Source organism: Lepidochelys kempii, chromosome 4, assembly GCF_965140285.1.
Source record: "Lepidochelys kempii isolate rLepKem1 chromosome 4, rLepKem1.hap1, whole genome shotgun sequence".
NCBI lineage: Eukaryota > Metazoa > Chordata > Testudines > Cheloniidae > Lepidochelys > Lepidochelys kempii.
Window position 1 is genome coordinate 62696143 of NC_136383.1, and position 17028 is coordinate 62713170.

The 17028-nt window shown below is 38.5% G+C and overlaps 1 protein-coding gene across 10 annotated transcripts in view; it reads left to right on the top strand.

The window, feature by feature from the left end:
• RAPGEF2 (Rap guanine nucleotide exchange factor 2) overlaps positions 1-17028 on the top strand; it is a 307277-nt gene that overhangs the window by 136248 nt on the left and 154001 nt on the right. For 9 of the 10 annotated variants that reach the window (XM_073341485.1, XM_073341476.1, XM_073341481.1 and 6 more), the window contains exon 4: positions 6036-6119. The exons of the other annotated variant lie outside the window; for it this stretch is intronic. In XM_073341485.1, the coding sequence (XP_073197586.1) occupies positions 6036-6119 (84 nt within the window). The remainder of the gene's footprint in view (positions 1-6035; positions 6120-17028) is intronic. 10 annotated transcript variants of the gene reach the window in all.

Here is a 17028-nt window from a genome sequence, read left to right on the forward strand (position 1 = left end):
TTGCTCTGATCAACTGGCCAGAGTGTTTTTTTTTGGCAGAAACTGTAATGGCTCCCCTAACTGTGGACTGACTGGGCAAGCACTACACTTAACACCCTTATACTCAACCTGTGGCTGTGGAATTTTCCACTGAAGCTACCCACGCTCCAGAATTTTACATCCACTTCTAAGCTCCCGTTTTTTTAAAAAATGTAGCCATTGTGGTTGCAAAGAGAACCTACCAAATATGAACAGTGTAAACTGGTGGAGTACTATCTGCCTGAGTCTGCATGCGTCATGGAACAATAGCTCTTAGAGGTCTGAACTTTCCTATTCATCTCAGTGAGGTGCTAATTTAGTGATGCAGGTATCAGTGACATTGTTGACTATTTCAGTGCTGATAATTTAACCATTAGCTAATGTGTTTATTCTACAAACACAAACTGCCTATTGGGTCACCAGAAGCTCGACATGTCTTACCCAACTGCCAAAATCTCCAGCTTCCTGCTAATAACTTCCAAAATGCAAATAAACTTTTACACTACAAAATTCTATATTATGTTGAAAATTAAAAAGGAAATAGTAGCGTAAAATAAACTGGATTTAGTATCATATTCATTTTCATATTCATTAACCTAATTTTTAAAATTTACCTGAAGCTGCTGCAGAATCTCCAGTCTTATGCACAAAAGTGCTGCAGAATGCAAGGTGTTTTGCTGCAGAAGTAGGATCAAGCTTAATACAAAATACATGGGGCCTTGATTGTGCACCTGCATTAGAGGATAATAGTATTTGCAGAATGATTTCTTTTAGTAATTGCAGATTCTCATGGTCGTCCTTATCTAGATGACTTAGTCTAATCAATCTTTTAATGCAAAGAACAACTACTGGTACGTATTGTCTGTTTCAGCATTTGCTCATTGTTCTGTGCCTTATTACTGTACTTCAGGTGTGTAACTCAAATACCTCAGCTAAAGTCAGTGTAAAACTAGTGTGAATGAGATAGGAATTAGACTGTCCACAAGAAAGAATGCCTGGTTTAGTATGTGTTTTTTTTAAAAAAATAAAAATAAATATTTTGTTTTCACCTGGACCTTGTTATATCACCTACTTGTGTAATCTGAGTAACATCTGATGAGAATTGGTTTGGGAAACTAGAGGATTCTTCACTGGTTTGTGGTCTGAATAAGCTACTTTTTTCAGCGACAGGTGAATTACTGAAAAGCTTCGTTTCCAAACAGCATTGTTAAAAGCTTTTTCCTCTCTTTGGGCCTGATCCTGCAAGGTGCTGAGCACCTCCTGTCAGGTCAGTTGTGGGTGCTCAGTATATTGCAGGAGTGGGCTATTAATGCACAAACCTCTGTGTCAGAGAGCTTAATTTACAAATGCATTGTCTTGTTGTGCCCATTTTAGTGCTGCTTCCAAACCTGTGTTTGCACAATGCTGTACTTCTATCTAGAACATAATACTGTAATATTAGAGTTTCTGCAATAATGATCTGTTATTTCAAAGACTGTATCTAACTATAAACAATAGTTTTTCATATTCTCAAAAGCTTATTGTTCCCTAAATGCCTGGAAAACTTTCCTTGTAATATTATTGAATATACTTGTTGTGTAACTTATAATAGTGCAGCAATAGCTTTTAAGGGAGAGATGCATGTTCTCCACATGCTATAGGACTGGTTTTGATACTCTTCTCCCATGCACTCCTTTTTTTCAAAAAGAAACCAGTCTACAAGAGATTTTACAAATAAGATTTTATGCCAGGTTAGATTTTTTTTTTTTTCCTGGAGATTAGAAGGTATCTTTGGGACAGATGGTAGGCAAAATTTTGTTGTTAATCTGTTGTCTGGTCATAGCTCAAAAATGCCTTAGTCTAAATACTCCAGATCTGTTTTAAATGGTTTGTCTTCCTTTGGCTATTTTCATAGATTCACAGGGTGCAATTATCTATTTTCATAGATTCATAGGGTGCAATTAAGTCTACTGTAGCCAGATGTGAGCTTCTTGCATCATGCATAACTGCCATGCGTGTCATAAGAAATTCAGAGGAGCTGTTGCACCATGCATAATTCCTAAGTTGTTTTTGTTAAATTATTATTCTAGGAAGCCCACAATTTGTGGATGTGAATTTCCTAAGGCATGTGTGGAGTGGCGGGTAGGAGGGCAAGTGTGGAGTGGGGAGAAGGGGGACTGTGATTGCAGAGTTCCTAGAGTATACATTGTCTAGAGAGCAGAACATCCAAACTCTGGAACGTGACTCCAGAAGTCGGTAATGAGAAGGCTGCCCACTTGTTTGCACCCCACACGTTGAGAAATGATTCATGTTAAAACCAAGAAGGGAGCGAGAGTAAAGGAGGGATGGAGATGCTCTGCTCCTTTCCCTGCCCTTCCCCCCCTTCTGCTGCTTTCTGGCTGTCCAGACCCCATCACTTCACCACCACAATTCAAGTGCAGCTTCTCACCTACACAGTGCTATCATCCAAGGGAAGCACCATTTCAAAAGGCTGTAGAGCTGGCTCTGTAGCCTCTTGAACCAGGGCTACTAGGAACACAGTACTATGCTGGTGGGGGTTTGGGGTGAAGGGCAGACACCCCACTGGTAATCCTATCCCACCTAACAGCCAAGAAATTCCCTCCATAACTCTTACCAGCAGCTTCCTTACCCAGCATCCCTACCTGCCACTTACTTCTGCCATAATGTCTCACCCACATCCAAAATCAGCAATTATAATTAAAGAAAAAATCAGTTTAGATTCTGTTAAACCTCATAGAGGCAATGTTGGAAGAAGGAGTGATGGGTGTAGGGGAAATGGGTGGGGAGGAGAGGAAGCAGAGAGAAAATCAGATGTCCAAATGTTGATTATATGTCAAAATTTGCCATGTCTCAGAGTGATTGTTCCTGAAACTTTGATCTATTTATGCATCAGTTCCTTTATGGCTTGCTTTTGCTTGATAATTCAATATTCTTAATTGATGCCACAAACCATCACAAAGAAGATAATCTTGAGCAGTACCAAAAATATAGCTGTGAAATAGAATCAAGTCCAGTGTATTCCAGCTTTAGATAAGTTTAGGGTGCAGATTGCACAAGTCACTAATAACAGGTTCTTTACTCATTGGCTACGTAACATTTATTATAGGAAGTGAGGTTGGTGGTCACAGAAAGAGTGACATGAAAGACTTGCCTTAAAATTCAAATATATATATATATGTGTATGTGTGTATCAAAATACCCCTTGGATTGTGCATTCTTACAGCCTTATGCTGGTACAAGATGAAAAACAGCCCAACCTTGTGCATACTGGTAACTGTAAAGATAGTTTTTCTTCTACCTGGAGATCACCATAAGAGAGCTTGTTAGTACTCTGCAGTGAAGATATATACAGAGATTTTAATTTGTGTTCCTTCTGGACAGTTCAGGGCCCAAGATATTTGAAGTATCCCTATCCTGATTTACAATCAAATAATTAAGTTTGACTTTCAGCTTTTCCTTTTCAGAAACTGTCATTTCAATGTGCAATGTGAACTCTTCCTTCAACTGCTTCCATTTTTGAGAAGTTCTTAATCTTAAAACAAAAAGAAAAGGAATGCTTGTGGCACCTTAGAGACTAACCAGTTTATTTGAGCATAACCTTTCGTGAGCTACAGCTCACTTCATCGGATGCATTCAGTGGAAAATAACACTGAATGCATCCGATGAAGTGAGCTGTAGCTCACAAAAGCTTATGCTCAAAGGTTTATGTAGCTCACGAAACCTTATGCTCAAAGGCTTAGTCTCTAAGGTGCCACAAGTACTCCTTTTCTTTTTGCGAATACAGACTAACACGGCTGCTACTCTGAAGTTAATCTTAAAACAGTAATTCCAAGTCCTATTTTCATATTTTGCTGTCTGCCTTCACAGATCAATTTGTGTACTTGCAAACTTCCTCTACTGCACCGTGCCAGCTTCCCTCAGTTCATGCTCATGTTTCTTTCCCTCAGTTCATGCTCATGTTTCTATATCCTCTACAGTCTGTCTCTAACTCAGCTTTTCAGTCAGATTAAAGCTTTATTTATTTTTCCTAATTTGTTTTCAGTTTTATTTAAACTTTTGTTGTCACCATTTCTCAGTGCCTATTAGTATCAGTAAAAAAAGAGAATAAATATCCTTGACAACATGCCTGGGAAGAAAACACCAGTTTGTTCCTGGTATGCAAGGAACAGTAAGCACGACATGTTGCCATTGACACACATCTTATTTTTTGTTCTTATGTCCTGTGATGATGCTCTAATTTGCCCCCATTGGAATTTGTCTTCCAGGATAAGTTCTTGTAGCGTGTAGTTTCCCATATCACGATAGTGTTGCCCATTTGGTGAGAATAAGAAAGAACTATTTTTGGCCACATGGCCATCTCAGTCAATTGTTCTGTACTTGGTCATTGAGGGAAATGAGATTGTGATCTATTTGTTTATCATCCAGGTATCTGATGTCTCTTCATGGCAAACAGTTTCATTATTAAGTCCGCAAGAGTGACTTATTTCTGTCATGGCTATATGTTCAGGGAAGAACTGAAAGAGAATTAACTTCCTAACTATGAATGTTAATACTCTGTCGTTTATATGCTTTTTTAGTAATTTATAGCCATTTTTCTGATTGTTGCTTTTTTTCTGTCTCACATCATCCTCTCTCTTTAAAAATTACTAGATGCATTTCTACAGCGCTCATCACTGTGGTATCTCGGTACTCTTTTTTGAGGACATAGTCATGTATGTACTTTCAGCTTTGCTTTTTAAAATGAGAAATGTGCAGCTGGCTTAAATAGCTTACTTCGCTTAAATATTGTATTTTAATAACTATGCTGTCACCTTTTGTTAAAAGATACGTGGGCTAGGCTTGCTTGAAGGTTGAACAAGCTAATTGTTGCTAAAAACTTGAAGCTTGTAATTTAAAGAATTAAGTAGGAAGTGCTATAGAATGATTAATTCTACATCCTTAAGAGTGAACCTCAGTAATTTTGATTTTTGATGAAAATGTTATGTACATTTATTGACTGGATTCAAGCATCTGGGCAACAAGCTGTAGGAGTGGTGAAAACTGAAGAAGCAAAGAATGAATGGTCACAGCCTAGCCTACACCAATTAAGATGGCACAAACTACTTGCTGTTCTAATGTGGTTATTCCCTGTAAAACTTTATAAACTAGTTTAATCCCCCGTCTAGGTGTCACCTACAGACATGTTTCTTGGAGGTTCTGAGGGCAATGAAGGGGTGGTTGTGTTGTACAGGCGGGAAGGCCAGCTGAGATATAAGCTGGGTCAGGATCACTGAGAGAAGCAAACTGCAACTTGTTCCTCCTTTCCTGCTAGTAACTAATCACTATCACTTGTCCTGATCTCCCCCCCGCCCAAAAAAAAAGGGGGGGGGAGCTGCTTTTCCTTGCTGCAGCATTATGCTAGGAAGAAGCATGGAACAGCAGCACAAAGTAGCACCAGACACACTGGCAGCCCAGAATTGTTTGGTGTGGGCGGGCTGACAAATGAGTGGAGGTGCTCTTGGAATGTGAGCCCTCTGTCTGCACTGTGGTTGGCAAGACAGAGCCATGAAGTGAGTAAATATTTTTTTGGACGAGGGGATGGGAAGGAGGGACCATCCAGAAATGGGGAAGGAGCTCATGTTGAAGGCTAGGGGCTCTGTCCTCCATCAGAGGGTAAGAGATTCTGCAGAATACAAACCAATATTACTTGGCTTGACTTTGTTTTTGATCTTTTATAATCAGGTGCAGTTTTATTTTATTGGGCTGCTGTGATTGTGTGCTGTGGGCTACTGCTACCAACTATTGTAATTTTAAAAATCTATTAAGTAATTCAAGGTGTTCTGGTGATGTATGTGTTTTTACGGGGAAATTAGAATTGTTTAAGGAATTTTGATGCAAATGATTAAACACGAGCTTTCCTTCATATTTTGTTATGCATTTTTGGCTCATGGTTTTGTGATGCTCTTTCTAACATATTTTTGCAATGTCTACCGAGTATCTAAATTATTTTTCTCATCATTTTCTCTTCTTTATTCCAGCCCTGATGATATTGGCACTTGTTGGTATATCCTGCTGTCTGGTTCAGTGTTCATCAAAGAGTCTATGTTTCTTCCAAGGAGCAGGTATATCTATTTAAATATCTGTATATTTTAAAAGAAGACCATGAAATGGAATTCTAGTCAGTTTTTTAAAAAGTACTCAGGTTATACCTTTAGTATTTCTTGTCATTTTTTGCAGTTTTACAATCCTATTTTCTCATTTTTCTAAATATCTCTCTTCTGTTTGAGTGAAAGACCCACACAGAGGGAGATATTGACTAGACATCAAGGTGCTGTTAAATGCACAGAAATAAACAAGTTGGAAAACAGAAAAAATATGTTTTGTAGTGGTGTACTCAAAGGACACAACTGGAATTGGGAGACCTGTTGTTCTAGGCATATGTCGAACAGATACAAAGATGCAGTCCTTGCCTTGAAGAGGTTATAGTCTAACAAGAAAAGTGGCATAGAAAGGATGTGTAACATTGTTTTAGATTGAATTTACACTTATTAAACATTTTTTGTCTATTTAAGTAACAGACTTAGAAACATTTTGAGTCAATGATACATTGCTGAAATCTGTATTTATTATTTCTGGTAGCATCGTAGTCAACTATGCACTGTGCCAAACAGAAGGAAAATCACAGTCCCTATCACTAAGAGTTTATGGCCTGAGAGTCAAAAATAGGAGAATGGGTACAGCAAAAATGTAGTGGTTACGGTTTTGATTAACATGTTTTGATGATATGACGTTTTTAGTAGTGCAGTTTGTTTTGCATTAGAAATATAAACTCTCTCCATTGCCCTTCTATCTTACTAATATTACTTGACTAATTTCTTGTAGTTGTCATAGATTTGGTTTGTCAGGAGAGGTATGTGATGTATGAATGTAATGTGGCTTTCACCCAGCTCTCGAAGGGTATTCAAAGCCTAAGGTATGGTGTGGAAGAAAATATATAGATGGATTGCAAAAGTTGGCATCCCTGGGGGCGGGCAGCAAAGTTCCATAAGTAGCAAGGGGTGGAGTAACAGGCCCTGAAAGGCAAGGTTAAACTTACACTTGATGTGGTTGGGATAAGAAGAACAGTCCAAAATGACAGGCAAGATGATGATAGGTAGAGGATGTTTTGTTGGTGTCAGAGTACACAGAAAGGAGAGAGAGTAATCAAGGTGGTAGATAAGAGCTTCAACAAGAGTCTCAGGTGTAAGGAAAAAAGAGAAAGTCAGGACTTTCATAACTTGTGTATGAAGAAATAGCAAGATTTGGAAATGGACTGACTCTGACAAGGGAGAGGGAGGAGTCAAAGATGATACCTAGGTTATGTGCCTGATAGAGGGTAGTTGTGAACAGTGGTAGAGAATGGAGGAAAAATGAATTCACTTTCAGTTAACAGTGAGAGACTAACAAGGAGATATGAGATTGGCTAGATGGCCATTGGTTAGGAGAAGAAGATTTAAGAGTCATCAGTGTAGAGATCATAATTAAAGCAACATGAATGATTAGATCATCCAGAGAGAGAGAAGAGGAGTGGGCTAGGACAGAGCCCTGTAATAACCCACAATAAGTGTAGCAGAAATGGTAAGGACCTTCTGGAAGAGACTGAAGGAACAGCCAGAGATAGAGCAAAGAGAGAATGGTGTCGTGAAACCCAAAGCAGGACAAGTTATGAAGCAGGAGGGAGTGATTTTTAGTGTTTATTTTCTCTGCAATGGGGAGGAGTTCCCTCCTTAACAAACAGTGTGTGTTCTTGCTGTTGCTCTCTGACTGCAAATACAAAATGGTAGGGTTTTGCAAGTTCCCATTAGGACACAAATCTCAAAGGGAATTGGGCTCAAAATTAGGCAAAAAGTGTGTGTCTGTCTAGTTATCATCGACCTTGCATCCAGAGAAGTGGATAACAGCTCCTTCAAGAACCTATCAGGTAAACACATAATTTGGGAGTAATTTAGTATATCCTAAAGTTATTACTATTTCTCTTACCCCCGAAAGAGCAATTTATTTAAAATTAATAGCAGCTCTTAAATGCAAAGACCCTTCACTGAATGCTGGAAATGTAGACTGACAATCTGGGTTAACTTGCTGTATTTCAGTTTGATGCTGCAGCACATGCTGGCACAGTATTGATATCAGGACCTTGCAAATTTCCTAAATTGTTGCTAGGTGAGCTAAGGTCAGACTTTCATCCTCTAACTTGGTTTTATGGGTTTGGCAGATTCTTCAAGTTACTTAAACATATTTTTGTGGTTTCAGATTTGTTTCCCCTTCCTAAAGACTCCTTAATCTTAAATGCTCAGAGATTAGTTTCTGGTGTGGTGGGTCACGACTGAAACCTGTTACTCTACATTTTCATCAACCAAATCTTTGTTTCAGGTGATGGCTTGGCAGTGTTTGGTTACATACAATGGTTTCCCTGCTCCTCCTCTTCCTTTTCCTCACTTCAAATAGCTTTGGGAAAGGTTTTAACTGCAGTAAACTTCATGTTATCAGCACCCAAACCAACTGTACTTTGAGTCACTCTTAACTAAATTAATTGCATTCATTTCAAATCCAGGTGGGTTTGATTTAAATTAAATTGATTTAAATCACTAGTCAGGAAGACTCGATTTAATCATGGATTTCTATATATTCTTCACAACTCAGAGATAGACGTAGGTTTCATTTGTAGACGGTACACACTATACATTTTTAAAGTGATTTATTTTGAAAACTTTTCAGATTAGTTTTACAGCTATATCAGAAAATGAATGATTGTTTGGTTATTTCATTTACCAAAGATAATTGAAGCAGATATTTATGTAGTCATTTATGTAGTCATGTAGAGATAGTAGGAGGTGAACTATCTCTAATTCAACAGGTTAATCATTAATATTCGGAGGATATTGTTTCCATGCTGGATTAGGAGGAAAACATCACCAGACAGACATGTAAATTGTTTTATTTAACTAAAACAACAACGTTATGTATTCTGGATTTTTTTCTTCAACAGCAAACATATAATATTTAACAAAACAAGCATATGAATTTTTGAATTTAGCTAAACATTTAAGGTTTTTTAAATCAGGTTTGTTTTCAGTAAAATTGTTTTTAACTAAACTGGTTAAATGAAATATTTAAAAAACACCAATAAAAATTAAATGCACTATGTCAGCCAGATCAACATGAGAAACTTAAAATATTGGCTTCTGCTGCTAACTCAGTCGTCTTCCCCTTCATTTTCCTGTTTATTCATAATCTGGAAAAGAAAAACAAGCTTTCCTGCTTTTTCGGGTCCCGAACGATTTCTCAATTTGGAATGAATTAGTCCAAAGGAAAAAAATATTCTTTCTATACTGGCAGAAGAAGCTACGGCTGTTAAAAGTGAGATTATCACTTTAACAGTCTCTGAATCCAAGTGCTTAAGTGCCTTCCACCAGTTCACTGGTGTGACTTTCTTTAAAAAATCATCGGCAAACATATATTTCTTGAATGGTTCACCCTTAGCTCTAAAGTTTATTATAGCTGGCATTATGGAGGGATGATTGCTGGATGTCCATGTCATAGCCAACTCCTCTTCTTCAGCAGTTAAGGTTTGACCCTGGTACTGAGTATTGAAAATATTTGCAAGAAAATGAGCTGGTGATAGTGCTTGTCCCATTCGTTTTTTTAATGCTTGTAATTTAACTCTGTCGTTGCATATTTCTCTTTTTAAGATCTCACTCAGTGCCTTCCAGATTTCAACAGTGTCAGCAATAAAACAGCTATTTCCCTGCATTTTGTTCCAGGCTGCAGAAATAGGCTTCAGGCACTCAGCATGTGTTCAACATTTCTCATAGGCCCAATGTTGAGAACTTTGGCTGTGGCAGTGCCATCTATTTTTTCATGATTTTGTTCACAAACTGTCATCAGATAAGGCCAGTCCTTGATATAGTGCTCAAAACAGTCCACTGCTGAGTTCCATCGCACGTCTTGTGGGAGAGTTAGCTTGGTTCCTCCCACTTTTTTCAGAGCAGCTGCTGCAAAGCGGTTGTTAGGGCAGTATTTTGCAATTTCAGCAACATTAGCCTTTATTTCTGGAACACTGAAGTCTTTGGCTAGGAGGTGCATCAAATGAGCACTGCAACCATATGTTGTTAGCTTGGGACTCTCTTCTAAATTTCTTCTCATCTTGGATACATTTGCAGCATTGTCCGTGACCAAGCTGTGTACTAGACATTTGAATTTTTTTTCACCATTTGTTATAGCTTTTACTGCTCCCGCTTGTAAGTATTCTGCTGTGTGTGCATTTCCTGATTTATCAATTGTTTCTGTAAGGAACACATTCCCTTCTTCTGTTGTCAGACAAGCACATACAACAGGATCATTGTGGACATTGGTCCACCCATCAAGACTCAGGTTAACAATTTCACCTTCTAGACCTTTTGCACACTGCTCAATTTCTCTTTCATACACTTTATCCAGCAATTTGCCTGTGACATCTGCTCTGTTGGGTGGATTGTATCCTGGTCTTAAAGGCTGATCCATGTTAATGAAGTGTAGGTTCTTAATCATACAGAAAGGAGAGTTTGTTGCTTAAACAAACTAGGCAACTTTTTCATCAGTTGCCTCTTTTTGTAATTTGCTGGTTCTTATCACAAACTTATCTATGGTTGTTTCTGGATGACGGAGATTTTATTTTTCTTTTTGCCACAGGTGATATACTGTGACTATGTGACATACATGATGTTACTGAAACATTATCATTGGCGGATAGCTCTGAAACTATAGAAAATGATGGTGATCTTGAAGGTGGATAGTCTTCAGAATCCTGTATGTTGAGGATGGATTCTTCTAAACAAAATAAGTCAATGCAGTTATTTAATTATTATTAACATACTGCTGATTTAGTATTACTCATTGCATTCACTAACACTCAGTACTACTTTAAAGGTGAAATTGTAAAAGGAAGATCTGCCTATTTCAGCTACTTATTTTTTATCACAACTGCATCTAAAATGATAGTACCATAGAGTAACAAACATATTTTTTGCTCAAACATGAGAATTAAGAATAAGGCAGACAAGGCAGTCCTTAAGAAAGAAGTATGAAATAAAAAAGTTTACTAACCTGAAGATCCTGCATGTTCCTTTCATCATCTTCAATGCAGCTTCCTCCTGAGAAGGAACACTTCTCATAATCTTGTGCTATTTGGGCAACCAGGCTTTGCATTTCTTTGTTGCACTGTTTGCATTTTGCCCGCATGCCTGTCTTACCCACAGGTAGAGGAACTTCATTAAAATATTTGCAAACTGGGTCTCTTTTACGGCCTGCTGCCATTATGGTTTTCCCTTCTAGTGAGAGAATGGTACGGTAGATCTCACATCAACAAAGGCTACACTAAGAAAGACCTTAAGACGCCTGGAATATGCTGTTCAACCAGTTTCACTTTTGTTTCTACTGCCTGTTCCTCCCTTCTCACATTTATCTCCAGACTTCTTCTCCTTGTCCAGATCTCTTCTGCCTCCCACAATCTTCTATTCATTGAACTTTTTGAGACTTTGCACTTTTAGAGAGAGGTAAGGGATTGACTCTGTGTACACAAATTTGCAGAGGGACAATAGGGTCGAGGTCTGTTATTTCTCACATCTGTATTTTTTTTTAAAACATTTTTGCTGTTAACAAGCATGTTATCTGTGGAGGCACAAATCCACAGTTTGAGAACTGCAAAACTAAGCATCTCTGATGGTATCTTCTAGACCAGGAGCAGGCAAACTTTTTGGCCTGAAGGCCACATCAGGTTTCCAAAATTGTATGGCGGGCCTCCCCAAACAGCCGGGCATGGCCCAGCCCCCGCCCCCTGTCCAATCACCCTGCTTCTCACCCCCTGACGGCCCCCCTGGGATCCCTGCACCATCTACCCCTCCCTGTCCCCTGACCGCCCCCGGAGCCCTTGCCCCTGACTGTCCCCCACCGCCCCATCCAACCCGACTTCTCCGTCCTGACTGGCCCCCTGGGATCCCTGCCCGCATTCAACCCCCCCGCTCTCCCCTGTTCCCTGACCATCTCCGGAACCCCTGCTTGGGATCCCAGCTTAGTCCTACATTCTCTAACTAGGCCCCCGTTCGAACTAATGGCAACCTGCTCTTGTGTACACCTATCCATGAAAATGTCCTTCCTTGTCACCATCACCTCTGCTCGATGGGTTGGCAAAATTGTGTCCCTTATGGCCTGTCCACCATACACATTGTTTTATAAAGACAAAGTCACGTACTCCCACACCCAAGATGTTTTACCTAAGATCCCCATGTCTTTTCATCTCAATCAACCAATACACCTTTTGTGCTTCTTCACAAAGCCTCACAGTAACCAACAGGAAGCAGCTCTCCACACCCTACATGTGAGGCCAGCATTAGCCTTTTACTTGGACAGGACTATACACTCTTCCAGAAATCACCACAATTATTCCTCTCCACCACGAAAGATCCAGAGGCACTGCCATGTCAAAACAACACCTCTCTAAGTGAATTTCAGAGTATATAGATTTATCTTACAAACTCCATGATAGACTACCTCAATCAGAACACATTCCACACATGGGCAGTAGGTAAAAGGCTTGGGGAGGCTAATCCTCCCCAAACGGGGCAAGAAATGCCAGATGCAGTGGACCTCCCTTTGGAGGTCCACTGCTGCCTTTGGAGTGCTGCTGCTGGAAACTCCTGAGAAGTGGGAGAGCTACCGGCACCTGGACCATGGCTCTACCTGCACTCTGCCATGAGGCCCCACTCTGCCTCTTCCCCCCAATAATAGTTGGAGTGAAAAAATATTAAAAACAAAATAAAACTATGAACATTGTATTTGGCTGGTAAGAAATGCACACCAGATAGATGATCAACAATTGCAGAAAGTGAATTTTCTAATATTTGACCCTTTCAAATTGCTTCTGGTTGCACAGGGCTAAGATTTTGGGCCAAATGAATCAGACACAAATTGGAATTTCCAATGAAGCAACAACCAAACTAAACAAATATTTTAGTAAGCTGACTTTGCTGTTAAATAGTTTGGTCAGAAGTATACACCAAATCTGTAGGAGTTTGGGTCACAAAAGCCTTGGATGTATTTTAATTTAAAAAGTCACTCCTTATCTATCCTATTTATAATTTTCAAATAAAAACATTTGAAGTAGTGCATGGATCTCTTATCTTTGCTAGAGATATGTAGATTCTTACCTAGAATCGTCGTGTCGGCAGTTGTTCTGAAGATGTTTTTGAAGGGAACCTAAAATTAGAATGCTAATAGCACAGCTTTATTGGCAGAGGAAATATCACTATTTAAGGTGAGGAAAATTATTCTGAATAACCTCTATCAGTTTCAGAAATATTGTATAACTCTGTCCAGGACACTCACTTTTATTATTTTCAGGCACTTCATAGATTATGTGGATAACTCTTTAATCACAGCAAGTCACACACTTTTGTCATTGTTGCTTTCGTAAAATAAAAAACATCGGTGCTATATTTGAATAAAAATGTATCATGAAATATTAAGACACTTAAATATGTTCAAATATGTTTAGAGATGACAAAGTGGGATAGCTTTTTCTTTCATTTTCTTTTTTTAAGTACGAGGTTTAACAATTTAAAAGTTAAAGTAAAAACTTGTTATGCTTCAGTCAACTTTTCATACCTAGGCATGCAGTAGTTTGTACTGGATATTGTTCCTAGATGTAGATGTTACCTCCATTAGGATAAATTGATATTACAGAAAGGGAGTGTAGCTAGCTAATGAAATGAATTACCAAAGACGTTGGTAAAGTATAGGTTAGATTTAAATATAAGGATTTTAAATTTTAGTTTGGGATTGTAAAAATTAAAGTTTACTTGCAGCATCCAGCATTGAGAGATTACTTGCTCAGTACTGAAGGGAGGAGTTCAACTGTATTACTTATCATACATATTGTACTTTCCTGGGGTCCCTGATAAGATCAGAATCAGAGTGAAACTGACACGCTACTAGTCAGCATTTCCCCGAAAGGAACAAAGTGAACTCTGTGGTTTAAAAAAAAAAAAAAAAAAAAGAAAGAAAGAAATAGCATCTGTATATTGCTTTGGGAAGGGAGAGAAACAGAAGGGAAGGTATACAGAAGAAAAATGTAGGTAGAAGGGAAATCCACACATGGAGGGAAGATGTTGACTAAATGAGGGAATGGGAGAGCTGTGCCATATAGATGGTCCAACCATAGTGTCTAACAAGGTCATAGTAAGTTGTACCTTCACACCACTGCAGAAGAGTGTTTTCTATGTCAACCTATTAATGACTTCTGTCTGGAGATGCAACATCAGCTAGCAACCAAAAGCCACTTCTGACCCTCACGTTGTGGGAGATTAATCCTCATGTTGTGCTTTTGGGGTGGCTAGGGAAAGACAGCAGGGATCCTGAAAACAAAGCCCCACCAACCTCTCCATTCTCCTTTAAAAATAAAATGAAGTGGAATATCAAGCAGTAAATTAGAAACTGCCTCTTATGCTTGGAATAAGACTACCTCTGTTTTGCCCCTTGAAATTCTGCTCCATTTCACTTCTTTTATGAAACACACTTCTTCCCAGAAAGAAAAGGAGTACTTGTGGCACCTTAGAGACTAACCAATTTATTTGAGCATAAGCTTTCGTGAGCTACAGCTCACTTCATCGGACTAACCAATTTATTTGAGCATAAGCTTTCATGAGCTACAGCTCACTTCATCGGATGCACCGATGAAGTGAGCTGTAGCTCACGAAAGCTTATGCTCAAATAAATTGGTTAGTCTCTAAGGTGCCACAAGTACTTCTTTTCTTTTTGCTTATACAGACTAACACGGCTGTTACTCTGAAACTTCTTCCCAGGAAGCTCTTAACAATAATCCAATAAAGAGATGTTTAAAAAGGTGCATTGTCACTGTTTAGAGATTTACCTTTATTTAGTCATCTGGTGTATTGGCTAAACTTCATTGTCTGTAAAACTGACTGTAATCTCCTTGGGGCAGAGATTACTTATGCTGTATAAACACAGACACGCTGACTGGTACTGGGTAACTGAAATACAGATGAGAAGGGGTGTCAATGAGGGAAAATGGCCGCAATAAGGGCCTCAGGAACATAAACACACACAATCCAAATGGTGGTAGTGGAAAAAGTGCCAAAACAAGGTGAATAGGAGAGAAGGAAACTACAATAACCCATTAAGCACCTACAACTCTCACTCGGACTAGACCATTATGGCGATAGCTTCTTGAAAACGGGAAGCATGGTAATTTAGGGGTCCCCCCTGTATTATAAGGGGTAAACGCTGTCCCCAACGATGACATCTAAGAGAGAGTCCCATAAGTGGTCTTCATTGCATCTGCAAGTGGCAGAAGTCAGTCCATCTGTTGAAAAGAGAAGCTTTTCAGACCAACAAATACGTTGTAATTTTGGAGCTAATGTTTCCCTACAGTTGGTAGGAATTGAGAGCCAAGATTAAGCTCTCACTACAAAATGCTGCAGTAATTAGGAGGCAGAGCAGGACAGCCACCATTGCTCAACCCCTCTGATTTTACCTTCAGAAAGGAATTTAGTTTACACTTGATACAACTGCTGATCTCTCAGACTTCTTACTACTCCCGTGTTAATTGAATATAGAACATTTATTTCAGTGTGCAGTTGGATTTATTTGAGTGCATGTATATCCAAATACAGAGTAGAAATCTAGAGAACTACAGACTCTGTGTGAAATGCAGAGTCTGGGGCTATTTGAGATTTGTGATTTTAATATGTATGATTTTTAATCTAAATGAATTAGAATTGTCACTAATGTGGTCAGCATGTGCACTTTCGCCTTCTCTTTGGAATGTCCTAATTCTGTTTTACTAGCAAAATCTTGGCTGAGTTGTCATTCTTAATCTTACTCAGTTTCTAGCTTTTGAAAAACATTTGATCAATTTTTATTTCTATCTTCTGAATTGGGACTTGTAGGCTGAAGAAAGGATTTTAAAAATAAGTGAATATTCAACTTTGAATTAAAAATTTTCATGCGGCTGAGAACTTTCATATGCATATCACAATGCAGGGGGGGAGAGAAGGATTTACTGTATATTAATTAGTTTAACTGTGTGTTCAGACAAGGTCTTGCTTCTCAGATAATATTTTTCCTACTACTATTTGTCCTTCAGTAAGCTCATAATGCTTATTTTGTGACATCACATTATTTCCATGGTAACACTGATGTCATGAAATAAGCACATGACTTCTCTGCAAGATCAGGCAGAAGCTGGGTTGTTTGAATCAATGTCTTTATCAAAATAGAAATATCTCCAATAATACTGGTCAATTTTTTTTCTATAAATGTCTTCCATGTTTGCGGTAGTGTAAAATTTCCCCCTTTTATAAAACTTAAATTATTTAGTGCAGCTTAAGAGCTTTCTTTCTCAACCTTATTCTGATGAGTGTCGCTGACTTCTAGTATGCTGTACTCTCAGCTGCAGTCTTTAGTTACTTGATCAAGTTGGGAATTTTGTTGTGGTTGCTATAACTACTACTTTCCAGATGTTTGTATAGCTGATTAATGCATTTTTTAAAAATTCACTGAAGATTGCCATAAAATAAGTCTCTTATTAGAATATTTGAAACAGCCATAAAAAGAACCCTGTTTTGCGATTGCAGCTTGAATAGTTTCCAAGGTCACCTGCTGGTTTTGAAGTCTGTAGACAGATGACCATCATCTGCAGTAGATTTGCAAAAACAAATACATAGGCTTTTATAGCACTTCATCTGTAGATTTCAGAGTTTTGCAATGTTTCAGATTAACTACTGTAGTAATGGCAAAACCAAAAGACATTCAACGATGAATGAAAATGAAAGGCAGCTTGTATAAAATTGACACACACAAATTTTTTTTTTTTTTTAAACACAATGTAGAATTAACTTGGGGAACTTACTTCCACACTATATTAAAGCCAATAGCTTAGTAGGATTCAAAAAGGGATTAAACATTGTTTGGATAAAAATAGGCATTTTCCTTAGATAG